This window comes from Corvus brachyrhynchos, unplaced genomic scaffold, assembly GCF_000691975.1.
Source record: "Corvus brachyrhynchos isolate BGI_N302 unplaced genomic scaffold, ASM69197v1 scaffold542, whole genome shotgun sequence".
Classification (NCBI taxonomy): domain Eukaryota; kingdom Metazoa; phylum Chordata; class Aves; order Passeriformes; family Corvidae; genus Corvus; species Corvus brachyrhynchos.
Genome location: NW_008236766.1, coordinates 1,667,392 through 1,687,049, shown reverse-complemented (window position 1 = coordinate 1,687,049; position 19,658 = coordinate 1,667,392). Strand labels below are relative to the sequence as shown.

The window sequence follows — 19,658 nt, the reverse complement described above, 5'->3', positions numbered from 1 at the left end:
GAAAAAAATTATCTTTTTCTCAGCAAAATGAAGGAAAAAGATTTTGTTTTCGAAATTTTCTAGGTTTTGCATCCTGATTTGGAAACAGCAGATTATGCATTCCCTCCCCCTCGAACAGCTTTGTCACACTCAAAAATGCTGGTAAGATTTCTGTGTTATTTTCTGCTTCTGACTTTCTTGAGTGGAAAACTGTTGAAATTTTAGACTAATGTTCTTTTAAGAATTTGTGTTTGCTTTTCCATGAACTTTATAGTATTATTGGTGGAGCAAAGAAATGCATTTTGCCCTCCAATAACATTCTAATGGGTTAGAGATTTTATAAAATCCAAAAGCCAGTTCACTTTAAGAACACACATTGGGGGGTTTTGTGCAGATCTATTTGAAAATGTTAAACTCTTAGGTGGTACAATGTATTTTTTGTACTTATTTCTTGCTTAAGATTGGGATTTTTAATTGCTGAAGGCAGGGAATGTCATCCAGACGTCATCTAAACTAATGGTAGAATTCTGCTAAGATCTCACTTTGAATAGGGAAGTTATAAATTAATATCATTTTGTATCAAAATAAGAGTTATGTTGAAATCTGAAAGAAATTACCATGTTTTCAAGTAGTTCAAAAAGTCAGGGTACAGATGGACCTGTTAAAATCCTAGAGAGCAGCAGAAAATGAGCATATCTGTCAGTAAAGTGACCCATACAAAATTTAAGTTAAAAATAGAACAACACTGATCATGTTGCAATGAAGAATAAACAGACATCTAGTACAATACTCCAGTAATATATTCCAGCTTTATATAATCTTCTATATACCTTTTCTCTTTAAAGTAAGTTACAGGCTGTATTTTGTAAGTTTATATTTGCTTGTTAGTTGGTTTTAGCTGGTTACCTGATAGTAAATACAATATTCTTTGCTGTTAAAATTAGAGTTTATTTAAAATATCTTTTGAGACACCATAAAACCTCAGGTCATAAAACAATTTTTGGGACCTCAGGTTTTTGACATGGCTGCTGAGATAAAATAATAGGGTGGCACAGGATTTGATGTCAGTCTTTAGTGGCATCTGGGCCCCATGGAGATGTCACTGCCCCAAGTCTGCCCCAGCTGTCCACATCAGTTCCATTAACGTGGTAGTGCATATGTAAGCACTCTCTTACTCAAATAAATAAACCAGAAGTTTAAAGACCTACTATTTTAAACTTTTTAAAGTAACACTGGCTTATTTTGGCAGCAGAAGGTTGGCAAGTGAAGATGTGAGTTGGAAGAGTCCTAGACAAGTAGCTGGGCAAACCTGGAGCAGTCTGCTCATCTGGCAGAGCTTCAGCTGGTGGCTGTGGTGGGATGCTCCAAGCCTGGCTCCTCCAAGCAGCAGTGCCATCTTAGGCTCCTGTTATTCCTTGCTGCCCATGCTCACTCTGAAGACAATGTTTGTGTACTGCTGCAAAGCCACACTTGCTTTAGGGAATAAATCCAGGCTAAAATAGCCTCTTTCCTTTGTTTCACATCAGGTCTCTTTCAAGCAGTTGATTTGTGTGATTCACCACATGAGCACTCCCCCATTGCCCTGGCATTGCCCAGAGCCCGAGGTGCAGGCATGGGAAAGATCAGCAGGGGTGAGGGATGGCTGTGTACAGAACCTGTCATGGCCATCTGAGGATAGGGCAGGGGAACTTGGTGGTGTTTAAGGTCCCTTCCAGCCCTAACCATTCTATGAGACAACCTCAGACCTCTACGAGTATCTCTGCTTCATGTGCTGCACTGCTACACTGATGAATTTGTAGGCATTTCTCATTTAGTTCTATGCAAGTGTGGAGAAATTTAGGATACGAGGGTGTTTTGACAGCATATTCAATGACTGCTTTCAGGATAAAGAAGTGCGAGCAATCTTCCTTAGGCTGTTTGCACAGCTTTTCCAAGGATACCGGTCCTGTCTTCAGCTGATCAGAATTCATGCTGAGCCAGTCATTCACTTCCATAAGGTAAAGGAGGAGCAGTTATGTGTATTTACAGTATTCCTTTGTGCCATGTTATTCCCACAAGCCTGCCTTTTGAACAAGTGGTAAAGTTTAAAAACGTAAATAAAATTATCTACATGTGGTAAGCATATCATTTTGGCATAGCACGATATCAGCATGTTTTAGTGAGACTAATTACAGGGACAGCAATGAACTGTACAACAGAGTTAACATTTAAATTTAATACATAAACATTTGAGGAATCATTGTGGAATTTTGAAAACCTCTGTATGTAATAAGATGACATTGCTTGAAGGTACTAGTTTTTATTACCTGTGAGATTTAAAAAATGTGTGCTTCAACTTTCCATTTCTGAATTTAGGTATAAAAAGATACTGTGTATAGTAAAAGATTTAATTAGAAAGTACCACTTACTAGTATAAGTGATACTGATCGGCTGGTGAAAATGTTTAACTGGTAGTTTGTAAAAGCTGTAGTTGCTTGTAATTTTGATGCTAATAAAAAAGTGCATTTTCTTTCTGTCTTTCTTGCAGGCAGCCTTCTTGGGCCAGCGAGGCTTAATTGAGAATGACTTTCTAACCAAAGTCCTCAATGGAATGGCATTTGCTGGCTTTGTGTCAGAGAGGGGTCCTCCTTTCAGGACCTGTGATCTTTTTGATGAGGTGAAAACCGTTTCTGTATTCCCAAGTAAATTACAGTGTACCTGTGGTATTTCAGCATGGGAAAAACTACTGAAATGCTTCTGAATCCCCACTGTTTATTATGTCAAGTTTATACTAATCATCTCAGCTCTTATTTTCTGATAAGGAGTTATTTCTAGCTTACTTCCATAAAATTATGCCCCCTCATATGTATGAAGTTAAATAGTTGTATAAACTTTGGTAATGCTGTTCCTACAGTCAGGTCTGCAGCTTCATAATACATAGCATGTGCTAGTACAGAATTATTTTGAGGAGTTTAATTATATTCTATGAAATGTTACAAACTCATTGAGAAATATTACATTAAATACATATCCAACAATGCAATGCCATAGTTTTTACTGTGTTGGCTTTGAGTTGAATGTAGAGTAAAAATGGAATTTGATATGAATTCTGTGTTGTAGTAGTAGTACCTATGAGAAATATGGATTGAGGTATAGAAGTGTGAAAAGACTGGTTTAGGTATGCAGGACTTTCTGTCTGGTAACAAACACTGCATATGAAACTGAAAATGTCTCATGTTCCAGAGCAGTGTGACATCACACACTTTTCAGCATTCAGCTTTCTTTCCTTGGTTTCAATTTAAGATTAACATTTCATAACTTAAATAGGAAACAATTTTTTTTAGTTGAATTATCAACATTTTTATTCTTTTTCTTTTAAAAAAAAGTTGGTAGCCTTTGAAGTTGAAAGAATTAAAGCTGAAGAGGGCAATCCACCAAAAATGATAAAGCATGTTAGAGAACTTGCAGAACAGCTCTTCAAAAATGTAAGTTGTCTGTACCTGCTGCATCTGTAGAGTTGAGATGGTAACGTTGAAAATTCTTATTTCTCAGATCCAGTCTCCAGAAAATGGAACTGCCTGCTTGTGGTAGTCATCATCTACATTGTGGCAAAAAACCCTGGAACTTTTAACGATCTATAATTTTGTAGATGCAAAGGCAATTCAGTGTAGTAGTACTGATTTATTGATGCTAAATATTGATTTACACATACCTACAACTACTTATCTATTTTTAGTGTGTATGCACATAATGTCTATAAACTGCTGTTTTCTCTGCTGCAAGCTGTCCATGCCAAATACATCTCTTTTCTTGCCTCTCAACAGTTTTCCATATGAAAACCATACATCCAATTTGGCATAATGTGTACTTTCAGCAGTTCTTTCCTGCTGTGTGACCCAGTCCCCCTGGTTTGCGTGCTCAGCAAGCACTATTTCATTTTTTACAGCCTGTTTCTTGTACTCTTTAGGTTTCCTACAACACCATTTCCAGTTTCATTTTTGCCTTCATATCATGTTTATTTTACATAGTGCTTTTATAAAATCTCTTACCGTATCTTTAGCTGGTTGTGGTGTGAGTTTTTTTGTTTGTGGGTTTGGGGTTTTTTGTTTGTTTTGGGGTTTGTGGGCTTTTTTGGCATAGGCTGATCTCCCTCCCCCTCACACTTGTGTGGTTATTCAGACTCCACAGAGCATTCATTATCTGTTACACCATCAGCTGACACCTTTGTCACCCTTTCTTTTCTTTGCCCCACTGCCCCAAAACTGTGGTTTACAACTACAGTTCTGTAAAAAACCCCACAAGAACTCCAAATACTGCTAAGTTCTGAGGTGTTTGGGGGTGTCTTTTGGGTTCTGTGTGTCTTTTCTGATGATGAGATTTATTTATACCATTGTGACTGACCTGCTCCTTCACTACCACCAAGTCAGTGGCTTCACTGGAGCACACACTGATAATCACTAAGTCAATGACTTTGTGCATTGAGAAGTCAGACTTCTAGTAGTTGTGCATGCACCTGTCTTTAACTAAATATAGGTGATGAGTAACACTGCTTCTTTAAGTTGTGCCTAGAGCTGTCTGATTTTAAACTGACTGCATGATGTATTTTGACATCTTGTTTCACAGTTTTAATAGTCGTAATATTGTAGCTTAGATACAAGGGAGAGACAAGATCTGTTGAGGAGAGCTAATGTTGGCATGAGCCTTGGTACAAGTGGAAAATCCAAGACATTAGACCTTTAATTAGCCTAATAGCATGTACATCTGACATTCATTTGTGATGTCCAAGATTCAAGTAACTTTTCCTGTGTATTTCCTCTGAATCTCTCCTCTCATTGAAATGAATTGTGGAAGTTATTCTCCTTTTCTAGCATTTTCTGCCCTCTGTCCTCTGTTACCCCCTCCTGAGACTGTGTTCCCTTTCTCTCCCTTGCTTCCCCTGGTATCTGTTGCTCTCATACCCCCCCTGGGTTTTTGGCTGTTTCCATTAAATTTTCCTTTGCAGAGAATGCATGTGGCTAAGGAGCTGCTCTGTTTTGACTGCTGTTTCTCAAGTTGATGCATTTGATCTCCTTGTTGTCTTTTGCTCCTGTAAACAACAGTTTTAAGCTCCTGTTTACAAGTTTTCTTCCAAACTTACTGTGCATTTACAAGAGAAACCTCATTGATGGATAACACTCTTTGGCAGTGGTGTGTAGCCAGTAATGAGTAACAGCATAGAGTAAAATTGAACATCAGTGAATTCAGATGTGACTAGTGGTAACTCTGGTATGAATGAAGAGATGAAAATACCCCATTTTGTTTGATTACTACACCCCTGAAAATGTGAGGTGTGATCCTGTGCGTGGTGGTAGATAGTCTCTCTAATGAAGAGCTTGACTGTCACATTAATTTACATTCAATTTCTTAATATTCATTAAACTGCATAAAATCAACTTAAGCAGTGATTTTCTTTTGCTCTCATTTTGAATTCTGCACATCGACAAAAATAATTTTATAAAAGCCTTTAACAAAGTTGGAAATGTCAAAGATAATGAGCCAAGGGTGATATGATCATGAAACATTTTATTAGTCATCTTCATTAGATATGTGACTTCTGAATCTTTCAGATAGGGGAGATTCTCCAAACATCAGTAAAATTAGATGAGACACATGGTAACACTGCGTGATTCATTTTGTGTTTGACCTTTTACTTCTGACCTGCAGGAGAACCCCAATCCCCACATAGCATTCCAGAAAGTGCCACGGCCCACGGAGGGCTCCCACTTGCGGGTGCACATCCTGCCTTTCCCCCGGATCAACGAGGGCCGGGTGCAGGAGCTCCTCCAGGAAGGGCTGGCCAGGAGTCAGGGTGCCCCTCCTGCCACGCGGGGGGACAAGAAGTGCGTGGTTCCAGCGGGTCCCCCTGTGGGTATGTTCATTTGTTCCCTGCCTCACCTGGTTCTCATGGATAATTAGCATGACTGCAATGTGTTGCTCCCAATTTTATGTTAATGCTGTATTTTTAGTGATCATAGCAAACTCTGGTGCATAGACTTCAGTGTTTGCCTTTGCAGCTTTAAAAGCTATTTTTTATCTGCCTTTACTAAGAAGTCAAACATCCAGAGAGTGAGGGGCATAACTGCTAACTATATGATCTGAATTAGATTTTGCATTGAACAATTAAACTAGATACTGTCTACTCACCTAGGCCTGTTAAATATCACCATAGGACACTTGTAGGACTGGCTGAACCAAGCTTTGAACCATGTGAGTTTCTCCATTGATACCAGTGAGAGACATGTAAATTACTGGAAAAAGGCAAAGGGCAAAGATGGCATCTGTCTCAAAATAAATATACCTATATTTAAACATAAAGAGCAGATGTGGACATTGTAGGCCTGCAAATTTTCATTTTAATGCCACAAAGTTCTATTAGTTATAGTCATACTCACTGATGTGAATGATGGCATAAACCAGTATGGTTAGTAAACTTGCACATGAAGTTGGCAGAGCTTGTGAAACTTTTGAAGGATGGGATCAGAATTCAAATCCATCTTTAAAAATTAGATATCTAACCACAACACTCCATTGAGTTTTGTTCTCCTCTGCTGCTTTTCTTCAAATAAGGGATTGCACTTGCATAGGCATGATCGGCTGACTAGGCAGCAGCTCTTCAGAAATTAATTTGGGAACGTTAATGACCATAGGGCAAACATGACCCAACTATATCAAGCTACTGCAAAAAGGACAAACATCTTAGTAGGATGTATAAACAGGAGCGCAGTCAGTGAACCCCATGGAGAAATCTTTTCATTGTGCTCAGTAAGACCTCAGCTGGAGTGTTTGTGTCCATTTTTAGACACTGAAAGACTGTCTCCATTTTTGGTTCTGTTGGAGGGAGTCCATAAGAAAGCAACAGGAATGACCAGTGGTCCAGAGAATGTGACCTACAAGGAAAGATGGGGAGTTGTTTAGACTGAAAAATAGGAGACTGAGGGCACACATAATAGCGGGCTTCAATTATACAAGAGACAGTTAGAAAAAGAAGGGGAATAATCTGTAATGATAAGAAATAATGGGTTTAATTGCAGCACAGAAATAGAGTTATTTGTCAGCAAGACATGGTAAAATGAGAATTGTGAGGCAGTTGAGTGGAGTTCTTGTGAAGCCGCAGAGTCTCTGTTATCACAGAACATTGAGAACATATTAGACAAACATGAGAAATAACATAAATAGTGTTGATCCTGTCTAGGGACAGCAGGGTGAACTAGATGGCCTCTTGAGGCCCTGCCTAGGCCTGTTTCTCTTTGGGTTTATGTAAGAAGAGGGTGCACTCTCTTCACCTGCCTTTGCTGTTGACTGTATCATTGAATCTGGTACTTAAAAAATTTAAAGGCGGTGTGGTTGTATTCTGTTATCTTTCTTCAAAAGGCTGTTTGCAAGAGAAGGGTTTTTTTAAGAAGTTGCATAAGTCAATTTCTGTGTCAAACAGGGGGTTTGCTGTTTTTTTCCTGAGGAACAGCTTTCACACTTACACTCTCTGCTGAACTGTGTCTCAGAATCCTTGGATACAAGTAGCTCATTATCTACTAGAAAGGCATGTTCTGCATTTAGATACTATTTATTTGATATTACAGAGAAAAGGAGAATGTTAGTTCTTACATTCTGAATTTTCTTGAAAAATAAGAGCAAAACAGTGCATTAAGAAAATAAGATCTCAGCAATTTGGAATCTAGATAAAAGGTTTGTCAGGTTTTATTCCGTGTTGCAGAATTCTTGTCATGGCCATCTAAAAATTGTTGTCTACTGCTACAAAATATGCAAGGCTGTGTAGCTCACTGCAGAACACACACACACACATATTTATTATTAATTTGTGTTTATTTAGGTATTTCACCAGTATGTTAGAGGTTATAATCTCTTTGTGCCTGTATGAGACAAACAGAACAAATAGTTAAGAGAATCAACTAGTCCTGTTAAAATTCAGAGCACTCTCCTCTTCAGGTGGTATAGGAAAACCAAAGATTTAGGATCTTGTGATCCCATCTGCCTACTAAGGGTATTTGCTTAACAGAATAAAAGGGAGGACACAGTGATTATTTTTTTAAAGAAGTTTGTGGTATTCTTTGTGGTTCTTGCAGAAGTAATTTCACACATGTATATTCTTCTTTTTCTTTCTTTTCATAGTTTCCATAATGGAAAAAGGAAGCACAGTTTTCAACAGTGCTCAAAGGCTGGAAGTTGTTAGAAACTGCATCTCGTTCATTTTTGAAAACAAATTTTTGGAGACTGAAAAGGTAATAAAATGAAATTTTAATTCTCCCAAATAACTCTCTGTTCTGTTAATGAGCAAATGGAGACTGGCCTAATCACAAAGTACATTTTGAAGTCTTGTTTCAAATGCTAAGGATTATTTTGGCCACTTAAATGAATGAAGTAAGCAATAAAAATAATCATCTAAGTGCAATATTGTGTGTAATATGAGGCTAATGGATTTGAAAACCTGTTTCTAATACTACATGGGTGAGTTGAAAACCCTTTTTGCAAAATTTATTACTGTTATAAGTAGTATTGTCCACATAATTTTTTTTAAAAAGAGGTGGTGGGTGCATTTTGGTCTAGCAGCATTAATTAGAAGGAATGCAAACAAAAGGCATACATATATGCTTCACTGTTTAACAGCCAATGCTCTTTGGAAATTTTCAGTACAGTCAACTTTGCTGGTTTTAAAAATCAGTAATTTGATAGAACTCAGAGATGAATATAAATATTTGGCATGTCTGTCTTCACTGAAATGTGCTAGTGAGTTGTCGTCCTCGACATTCTTATTTTCTCTCCATTAAGAAGTTGCCGGGTTTTGTAGATTCTGTTCATAGAGTTTTCAGTTACTGATTCTAGAACAATCACTCAAACTTACAATCAAATCTAATCCTACATATGAAAATGACTGTAAAATTATTTTAAGAAATGTTTTGATTTCTCTGGGAAGTATCACCTGTATATCTCTGAGCCTGTGCAGATCAAGATAGAAAATGAGCTTTGCTTGAGTTATGGTGTCAAAATGCACATGGGAAAAGTCCTAATAAAGTCTATAACTCTTTAAGAGTTTTGATCCAAGCAGATCACAGTAGTTTTTAACCTCTTTCAATTTCCAGGCACTTGGGAAAGTTCAGTGGGTTTTTTGTCCCTATATATGGTAAATTTGTCCTTAGCCAATAGGCTGCCTCTTCTTTACTTATGTGTTACCTCCAGTCTAAAGGGCCACAGCTGATAAATACTGTTGTAGCATTTGCTGCATCTTTAAAACTTTGATACAAATATTCTGTTGGCACTGGTTTGGGATAAACTGCATGACAGTCCAGTGGCCTCGTTGCTATGAGAGGTATGACACCTCTAAACCCATTTGCCATTCATTGCTTATCAGAAAACGTGCTGGTCAGCCTCGATAGGCAAGCTCCAGTCCTGGCCTGGCTGTACAGAACAGAGCACTTGATTTCATCTACAGTAATCCATTTCTGATTTCACATCCATTCAATGCCTGTCCATATTAAATGGTTTCTATTTACAGATATAGGTGAGAAATGCTGTTTAATGCATTTGGAAAAGAAAAAGGGGGGAAATTTAGTACTTGGTAACTCAGGCTGAATCAACCATTTTGTGAAAGTTTGATATTCAAGCTAATGGGCAATTTTCAAAGTTGTTCTTTACTGTCACTTGCAGTTTCTCAATGGAAAATGAATGAATGCTGTTCAGTATGAGTAGTGCCATTTAATTTCATTTGCATAAAGTGAGATGTTCTTCTCTGCAGACCCTGCCTGCAGCTCTGAGAGCCCTGAAAGGCAAGGCAGCTCGGCACTGCCTGACCCAGGAGCTAGGCCAGCACGTTAAAGAAAACCGAGCAATCCTGGACCATCAGCAGTTTGACTACATTGTGAGAATGATGAACTGTGCTTTGCAGGTACAGTGTGTCAAGGCTTTGGCCTTGATTGTCTTTCTCTTGTTATTAGGATAAGCAAAATTGCTTAGAGGGCTGTGGGCAAGCAAAATAATTAAATTACTGGACCATGTCCTACAGTGATGTAGCGGATACTACTTGATGGTGGATTTAAGATATTTGGTTGTTGAAAGAATAAAGGACAAAACACTCAGGTGTGTACAGTTCTTCCTGACAAGCAGAAAGAAAACTATTCCCATTATTAATAATTTAGATACAGTTTAGTTTTGGTAAGTATTGAAATGATATAACTTAATGGCTTGAAGTGCTTTTTTTAATGAGTGGGTCTTGGCCTTTCCAAGTAATTTTCAACCCAACATTCCTAAAAGTTCTATCACCCACTGTTCAGTTGAAAAGAACAAAGTTTGTCGTCTTTGTCATCACATAGTTTAAGAAGAAAGCATGTTTTCTGCTTCTGTAGCTCATGGTAGCAGTTCTGCTTGTCACAGTGACATTTTAGTTTGTCAGAGACTCACTGCAAGCGTTTGCAGTTCATCTCCAAAGTTAATTCTACTGACAAATTATCATATGCTGAATAAGCACCAACATATGGTGGCAGCTACATATGAAAGCAAAATATGTGGGTGACTTCTTTTGACTTTCATTTCAATAATTGGTCTGTTTTACCTTCACTTGTTCTCAATGCATCATCTGAAATATTTTATAGACTTACATGTTTTCAGTCTGCTGTCTGAGAGTGTAGTAGTATTTTTTCTTCATTTGTAATGTGATCACATTTGGTTTCTCTTTTGTTGACCCTGTCTGAGTTATTGTATCAAATTTTGGATTTGATTTTAGTCCCACTCTTCTCTAACCTAAAAACCACCTAAATTGTTTTGCAGCAGTTTGTTGATCCACATTTTTTAAAAGGTGGGTGCTAAATGCATCTTTCACTGAAGTGTGGAAATAAATTAACACTGACTGAGCAAATGCTACCTCAGGTCACCATCAAATGCAAGTTTTGTTGTGTTGCATTTCTTGGCTGTTCACAGTAAGATATTTTTCTACTGTTGTGAAAGAAGTTCATCTTTGTCTGAGCAGTGGTCTTAGGAGCAAATTACCTGCAGTCAAAAGATGAGAACTGAAGTTGACTGGCTAAAATTACACAGCACGTAGAATCTGCTTTTTGGCACAGGTCTTCACCTTTTCCAAGCCCTAAATTTAGCCTTAGAATTGGAAGAAAAATTGAATTTGTCTATGAAACTCTATTTCTCTGTCCAAAATCATGACTAATGGAATATTGCACCTGCTGGGTATTCCAGAGTTAGAAATTTTCTTTCAAACCAGAAAGCAGGATTATCTAGATGTGACACAGATTTTGCTTCTACTTTTTTTACCATTTCTGGGTTAAAAAAGTATCCAGATGTTTTTAGACAATAGGAACAAAATACAAATCCCCTTTACTTTTGTATCTTAGTAGAAAGCAGATATCAGAAGAGAATGAAATTTGACTTTCTGAGGAAAGAAATACTGATACCACCTTTTAATAAAATAATAAAAACCAATTTTGCCCTGGAAGAAAAAATTTTTTTCCATCCTGCTGATTTGAAGGCCGAGAACGACCTTAAGTTCAAGGAAATCAATGTGTCTGAAGAGTTACTGAAATTAAAATAGGCTTTTGTTTTCTTAATCAAATTAGCAAATATAACTCAAATCAGGCAGGGGAAAGAGATCAAATAAGGAGGCACAGTTTCTATGCCTTCCCCTTCCTGTCTCCCCCAAGAATATTTTCATATCTTTGAAAATATGCAATGAAAGTTTTCATTTCTTAGGAATAAGCTTGGTCAGCATGAAAATATCTGAACTCCTGACACTGGGCAGTGAGTTAGAAACAAGTATTTTTAACATCTACTTTTATGGCAGATGAAGTTATTTATTGAGATAAAAACATGATTTACAATTTGTCTGTGCACTTTGCTCAAGTGTGTTATTTGAAACAATGTGTAAATTTTGACATTTTGGAGCTTCCCCATATCAATTCAAGAAAAAAGCACATTATTAAGAACTTACTTAAGTTTGCCCTTGCTGCAGGGGGACTCAGTGAGGCAGCATTTTGCTGTAGACACATGAATTCTGTTAGCTGCAGGTCACAGACCAAGTAATTTAAGCAGTGTCTGTTAAAAGACACAAAAACCTAATTTAAGAAATGTGGTCTTAACTGGAGATGTAGTCAAGCTTTAGGGAAATATAGCATTAATTATTGATGGGGTTTTTGGGGAGAGTTATGTTGCAGTACTCACTGAACTACTGGAATTGTAGGAACTTTTTTGTAGAAAATTGTAGAAACTGAAGTTGTAGAATACCACCAGATTTTTCTGTTAATGTTACTGCATGTTCCCAGTGGCTTCTGCAAGATGCAAACTGAAATCCTGCTGTGTCTGGAGGCACAGAGAGGGTGATGCAACAGCTGAGAGGAAGGGAAGGGAATGCCCTGGCAGAGGTGACAGGGTGGGCAGAGCCCTGGCTTCCTGCTGGACACACTGGGCTGAATGGGGACGTGTGTGCAGCAAGCTCCAGTCCCATGGTTTGCCCTGGGACACACCAGTCTCACCTACTCCTCCAGGTGGGAAATCTGATGCTCTCCAGCCACTAAACCTCTGCTGTTGATGAAACAAGTTGTTGCAAACTGATATGGTGAATTGTTGCAAACTCAGCAAGTCAGCATTTTGCTGTAGACACATGAATTCTCTTGGCTGCAGGTCGTAAGACCAAGTAATTTAAGCAGTGTCTGTTAAAAGACACAAAAATCTAAGAATTTCAAGAGATGCAGGATGGCCATTTCTGCGAAGTGTCTTTTGGACTGAATTCTTTGTCTTGCTATGAAGTGCTGTGCGTTAGAAAATCAGGAAGACTGCACTCTGCTAGTCTAATGCAGAGCCCTCCATTGCTAGTTAAGATTTTTCTGATTGTTTAGTGTCAGGTTTTTTCATTTAATAGAATCTATTCTCTCGTTTTACTGCAGTCCATAAAAGTAAAGGTCAGATCCTTTTTCAGAGCTTCTCTATATTCATTTTGTGCATGAAGAGCAGTATGTTAACAAAATGCTTGTAATAATCCCACCATGTATATTATTGCTGGTCTCGTATCTTTCTGCTACCACAGGACTTGAGAAGAGATTAAGGAAGAGGAATAGAATATTCTTACTATTGTTTCAAGTGAATTGCTATTTTATTTTAGTGAACAATGACATAGGCTGTATTTCCCCAAGTATCTGATCGAGCCATTTTGCAATGGGGAGGAAGTGAGGGTGGTATTTTACACATTTCTGTAGAGATGGCAAAACTTGGGCTTGCCACATCTCTGGTGGTTGTCGCTTGAGTTCTCTCAGTCCAAGAGAGGCATTCTTTCAAACTGTTCTTCTTTCAACTGGTAACAGGCAGAACCTGCCAATTTTAACAGGCCTATGATCTGTGGAATAGTGTGTTAGAGTCTCATACTAATCTGTCTTATTTGGCAGCTGTGGTAGACTGTAGGAGGCCTTACAAATACAGTTAAAGTAAGGTAATGTGCAGCAAGTCAGTACTGAAATGTTAAAAACATGCTTTCCTGTGTTTGAGAAGTATTGACAATTACTGCTGCTGAAATGGAAATGGGAGAAGTATTTCTGATGGATATTAGTAGTAAGGAAGATCAAAATTACATGGAGATTGTACTGGTCATTCATTAAAGCAGATATCTTCTGATGAGGGCAGTTAAATCCCCAGTTACTTGCTTTTATCTCTGCTCGGAGTTGTCACTGACCACTTGCTGAAAACTTTATTGTCATGCCCTGGGTAAGACTTTTTCCCTGATAAATCATGTACTGTGGCAAACATTTAAATCAGCCTGTCTTACAGTAGTGATTAATGCCTTTGATAGAGGAGCAGGAGCATTATGTTCTGTTCTGTATATGACTTAATTACTGTTAAAAACATCTGCAGTGTTGTGAAAGCTTGATATATTGATTGACAATTCAGTTCATTCAAACAGATACCAAACAGATAAAAGTGTGAAATTATAGTTCTAGACACACTTTCATTTATACTTGCTTTTCTCTGCTGTGGTTACCTCAAAAAAATTTGCAGTTACACATAAATTGCTATTTCAAACGTTTTACTTCCTGTTTTAATTTTCTATAATGACATTTGCTGACATCTCAGAGAAAAAATACCTAATTTTTTTTTGCAACTGAAGAGCCTTTTTTTTTAGCAGGGAAACACTTCTATGTAACTACGTTTTCAGCAACACACTGTATTTTTAACACTTCTTTAGAAATCGTGGCTCAATTTGCATACTTCTCCATTCATTTATTGCAATCATGATTTATCCAGAATTTCAGTTGTCTCTCTGACTTTCTTCTGGCAGCAGCAAGTGAACAGTGTATTTTGAAATGAAGTAGCACCTAATTTGATAAAGTGGTAGTAAAAAGCAAGAAGAGGCCTGAAGACACTGGGGGGGATGGTATTTGATAATCTGAAACAATGTTCATATTAAAAAGATACTAGAAACAATTTGCATAAAATATTTAACAGTAGCAATGAATCTTCCTTAAAACAATTATTTCTGGGAAAAGATTCTCTTCAGATAATGCAGGACTGTGGGACACCTTCCTTGGGTAGCTGGAACAGATAAAACTTTTCATCTCAAAGGAAGAGCTCCAGGATGTTGCGGTACAACACTGCATTTGTAGGATGTTGGTCAGTAATATTGCCTAACTGCATATTAATGCTTTTGTTTGGCAAATGTGAGTCAAATTGGAAAACACATCTGCCCCAGACATCTGGATTCTTAAGCTAAATGTGGTTAGATGGGAAAAATGTGCATAAAACTGATAAATACGTAAATACTCCCAAAATTCTGGTCTTTAGCTGCAGGAAAGGAGTGAGGTCTTCCTGTGATGTCATTTAATTTGAGAGTTCCACAGGCATTGATACTGGGTTTAGGACCTGCTCCAATGTCACATCTGTGTGAATAGACACATGTAGTACCACTATAACTAAGAGAATAATAGTAGACTAATTAGTCATTGTTTCAGAGCTTTAGGTAGTTTCTGATAGATCACTGTGGCTTTTCAAAGTGGCAATAACCAGATGTTTATCTTTATTTTCAAATAGATTGGATTGGATATTCTAAAAGTGTACTTGTAGTATACAGTATGAAACACAACTGTAGGAAATCTTAGTAGCAACCAAGACAAAATTAAAAATGTAACCTGTATTAGGTTACAACAAAGCCACATCTGGGCCATGATCTATTCTCCAACGTTGGCCAAAAGCAGATGGAAGATAATATTGATTTATTTTGCCTCTAGAACTTTGCTTGGGATTCTTCTGTATTGCTTTGGTGTAATAAGGGCCTCTTCATAGCACTTACTATGCAGTCTGTTGTGAAAGAAACTTTGATAAGCAAAATTAAAGACAGTGGCATTCTATAAATAATATTAAATTTATTTTTCTTAAGCCAATAACTTTTGTGTTGTAATCTGTTATAATGTTATAATAAGATAAAGTTTAAAAACCTATCCGTGAGTTTTCAGAATTCAGAGGTTTGCAAATACTGTCCAATAACAAGAAAGATTTTATTATTCCTGAGAGAAAACCAGCTCGGAGTGTGTGTCATATGATTCAAATTCTTGGCAATATGAAGGTTACATGAACTAGCATTTCTCATATTTTATGTTGAAAACCATGTTGCTAAACATCTTTCTTTTGGAGGGTTACAGTAGATTTCTCTCCTTTTGGACTTTTATTTCATGACCTATCTTTTATTACTCAGTTTGACTTGCATTCCTGGAAGCAGAATATCAGAATTCATGTTTGAAAAACAGCCCTATTTGAAAATATTAAAAGATATTTTAAAACATAGAAAATCTGATATGAAGAGAAATCTTGGGAGTTTAACAGAGCCACACTTAATTCTATTAATTCATCAGTTATTACCAGTTTGATTTGATCTTTCTCGTCATGTTAGTTGTAGTCATGGTATTGTTTAAGTGGAAAAAAAAAAGGAGATTCCAGTGTTTAAGGCTTTGGCTTCAAGCTTCCATATTTAATTCTGTATTGTGCTGAACATGATTTTGGTAGGGGTTTTTTAGATCACGTCATCTGATTTCTTTGATACATGATTCCCAAAAAAGTAGAAATAACAGCTTTATCATCCTGCTGACTTTTTAGGGGTCCACCTATAATATTCTGGACCTAATAAAAGAAGTTGCTATTCCTGAATCTTTCTGATAATGTCTTTTTCCCAAGAGATTGCACAGTACCAGAATATCGTGGCACTGATATTGAACTGATAGTACTCGCATACTTTCTCCAGAAAAAAAAAGGAAATACACTGTAAAAGATTGTATTGTTGATCAGTTTTCATTTTTCCTTTCTTTGCTCTGAGGAACATACTGTTCATTATACTCATCCCATGTCAGAGGATAGCCACAGAGTCCTGGAAAATTCCAATCAAGGGTATCTCTTTGTGAAACCCAGAAAACAGAGTTTCTTTCTTTGCAGGGCTGCCTGTGTGTATCTGTATCATGGAGTAGGTGTGTGTGTGCTGCTGTCACAGCACTGCCTACCCCTGCTGGGAGGCCAGTCAGCATTGCCTACACTGCAGGTGTCAGGGGAGGTGACCCCTTTGGCATGGCAGTAACCATTCTTTGGGCCAGGACTCTCCCTGTGTAGGTGACAATGTCCAGGTAATTCCTTGTTGCATCCTTGGGGACATGAGTGTGCACAGTGGTGTCCCCAGCGAGGTGTCTGGCTGGTTCTGCATGTGTATCCATGCCCCAGGGGAGTTGTGTCCAGCTGTGCTAAACTGCCTCTGTGGTTTTAGCAAGGATGGGTTTTTGATGACCAGGCAATGGAAAACCATGTCTGCTTTTCACACTGGGGCTGTGCCAGCAGTGCTGTTCAGGAATGAGGTTCAGGAATGTGGCAGGGAAATTCCTAAATTGCTGTTGTCCTGCAGACTTCCGAGACCCTACTTTTGTTAATCTTGACTTCTGCATGGACCTACCCCACATAACTATTGCACAAGACAGTTACTTAAAGAAAGGAAAAGAGAGGGATTAGCAGAAATGAGAGTCCCATGGTGTGCTGTCCATTCCTGCATCTGCCTTCAAATTCGGTCCCTTCCCTCCTGGCTTCTCACCAAAACATGTGGTGTTCACATACTTCCTCCTCTCCTCGATGTATAACATGTGCATGTGCATGCATGAGCACAGGGGTGATCCAGAGATGCATGTCTGCTACAGAGAGACATATATGCTCTTAAATATAAACCCAGTAGGAAGCAGAAGTCAAAATAATCCCCAGGTCCTGCTCTGGTCAGAGCAGCCTGTTCAGAGTGTGAATGAATGTGTGTTTCCACCATGCATCTGGAGGGCTCTGGTTGCAGAGGATCCCCTGGTTTGCTCCAGGTCTCTTGCTGCTACCATGAAAAGGGATCAAAACTGCTGGAATAAAAATGTGCTAGCATCCTACTTTCTCTTGGTATAACTCGCTAGAGATACAACTTGATTTGTAGACCGCAGGGTGTGGGGATGTTGTTTATGCCTTAGTTACAGTTCTGTGCAGTTACCAGAGCAGGTTCAGCCTTGTTTTAAGGGTCTTTGCTTAATATTTTATACAAATATCAAATGGTAGCGGGGTGTTGGTTTTAATACAAGAATAAGCAGAACTACATGTGAGCAGTGGCCCCAAAAGCTCCTCTGGCTGGAGGAGGAGCTTTGGGGCTCAAAGGGAAGTTTCCCTGAGCAGTTCTCTGGCATGGATGGGGAGGGTGGTACAAACCCACCCATCCCAGATGGGTCTCTGAGCTGTTGGGCAGCTGGAGTAGGCTTTACTCAGGCTTTACTCTTCATGGATGTCTCCTTGTTGCTGGCCTTTTGTTCAACCCTCTCACATTTGCTGGTGGTGCAGGATGTGCTCTGCTGTGTTTGCTCACATGCAGGTATCTCACTGAAACCATGTAGCTCCTTGGAGTGTTGACATGGTAAGCTCTGCCTGCTCTGAAGTGTTCATTACTGTTAATTGTGGCCTTGTGGTTGCCAAGTGTTCCTAATAACTCTGTGTTTTGAATATTTTTGGTCGTCATGATGAAAAGCAGACATGTGTTTGTATGCTGCTCACTGCTGTAAATAAAACGAGTCTGGATTGGGAATTGTGTTATACTGCTGTTCAGCTTGGCTGGGAAAGAGGTGGACTGTTGAAAGGTAGTAAAAAACAAACCAAACCAAAAAGTCTTTCATGTTGGAAAGAATAGGCATTTTGCTAATATAACAAGCTATGTGAAATCGATGACTTCTCTTTTTACAGGTTTTATATCTATAAAACTAAGAAAGTGACACATGGAATTTTGGTTTTATCTTAGCTATTATGTATGTTTATAAAGTGTATTACAGTACAGGTCCATAGTTCCCTCTAGATACGTGTATAACACTGTTGGGTATGTGTACATGGACTTCATCTGCTCTGAGTGCCATGTTACATGTACAGTAAGTGACAGAATACTGCATGGTACTGATTTGCTGTACCCTGCAGTGACTGTACTGCTGTGGCCACACATGCACATGTGTATTTTTAGGAAGAGGAGTGCCTCTGTAATGTGGTCTCTGATCTTCCTTCTCCAGCATTTCACCCTTCAAGTGATAGGCCCAGGCAGAGAGAGGTGTGCTGCCTTGACCACCAGGAGACACATGACATATTGACAGCTGGTTTGTTGTTTCTATAAGGACTTTTATGAAGCTTCTAAGTGTTTGATTTTACAGGAATTTGCATAAAAATTACTAATGAGTGGCTGTAAGAGCCTCATTATTTTTTGCATATGGTCATTTCTAAAGCAGAAAGAAGATGGAATATCCAAAGTCTTCTAATAATTTGGTTGCTGTCATGTTTGCATAACCTTTGGTTTAAACAATTGAGATCTTGGCAGCTTGCATTCAAAAACTGAAGTGTGATGCTGAGATAAATACCATAAAACACAGGCCAGTTCTGGGTTTTGTCAGTATTTTGTGTAAACTTTGACAAATGCACTAATATGACAAACAAACAATAGTGAACTGTGTGACATTTTAGAATGATTTTTAAGGAAAAAAGCATAAGGATAGATTGCTTCACAGTAAAAGACCTACCTCTACTGTTACATTAAAAGTGTGTGCCATTATGGAACAGGAACTTAAGAACTTTTTTTTAATAACTTAAAGGTGTAAACAAAAGAACATTTGACAATCTACATATGTTGTAAAAAATTCTTGCAGCTGTTGACATTATTTTTCAATATTACAGCCCAGAATTAGGACTTAAATTCATTGGCTGTTAGGATGCATGGAAAATGCCATGTAAACATGCTTTTATTTTTAGTAATTCCTTCCCTGTATGCACTCAGTGGGGTGAGCTTTGGTATCTAGTGGTCCAACAAAGTGTTTAAAAATTACTTTACCTAATGTCCATAGATAAAACAAACAAATCCCACAACCATCTTTTCCCACCTCTCCTCCAGTTCTTGAACTCTTAAGTCCAAAATTCCACTTGAGAGTTAGGAATTGGAACTGGAAATGCATCTTTAACAGTCTAAACTCCCACAATGCTTGTAAATTAACTAATTGATTCAATTTTCTGTGTAGATTATTTGACTGTTGAGGACAAAAGCAACTTATTTTGATTAAGTCCTCTAGTCAGATGAACACCTTATAAAACCTTTACTTGGAATGTTAATTGATTAAACATCCCTTTGGAGAATACATATCCTTTGT

The 19,658-nt window shown here is 38.1% G+C and overlaps 1 protein-coding gene across 1 annotated transcript in view; it reads left to right on the top strand.

The window, feature by feature from the left end:
* SBF2 (SET binding factor 2) overlaps positions 1-19,658 on the top strand; it is a 188,810-nt gene that overhangs the window by 92,044 nt on the left and 77,108 nt on the right. The window contains exons 10-16 of the mRNA XM_017727347.1: positions 64-141; positions 1,863-1,976; positions 2,507-2,635; positions 3,345-3,443; positions 5,662-5,866; positions 8,125-8,234; positions 9,746-9,895. Of these exons, the coding sequence (XP_017582836.1) occupies positions 64-141; positions 1,863-1,976; positions 2,507-2,635; positions 3,345-3,443; positions 5,662-5,866; positions 8,125-8,234; positions 9,746-9,895 (885 nt within the window). The remainder of the gene's footprint in view (positions 1-63; positions 142-1,862; positions 1,977-2,506; positions 2,636-3,344; positions 3,444-5,661; positions 5,867-8,124; positions 8,235-9,745; positions 9,896-19,658) is intronic.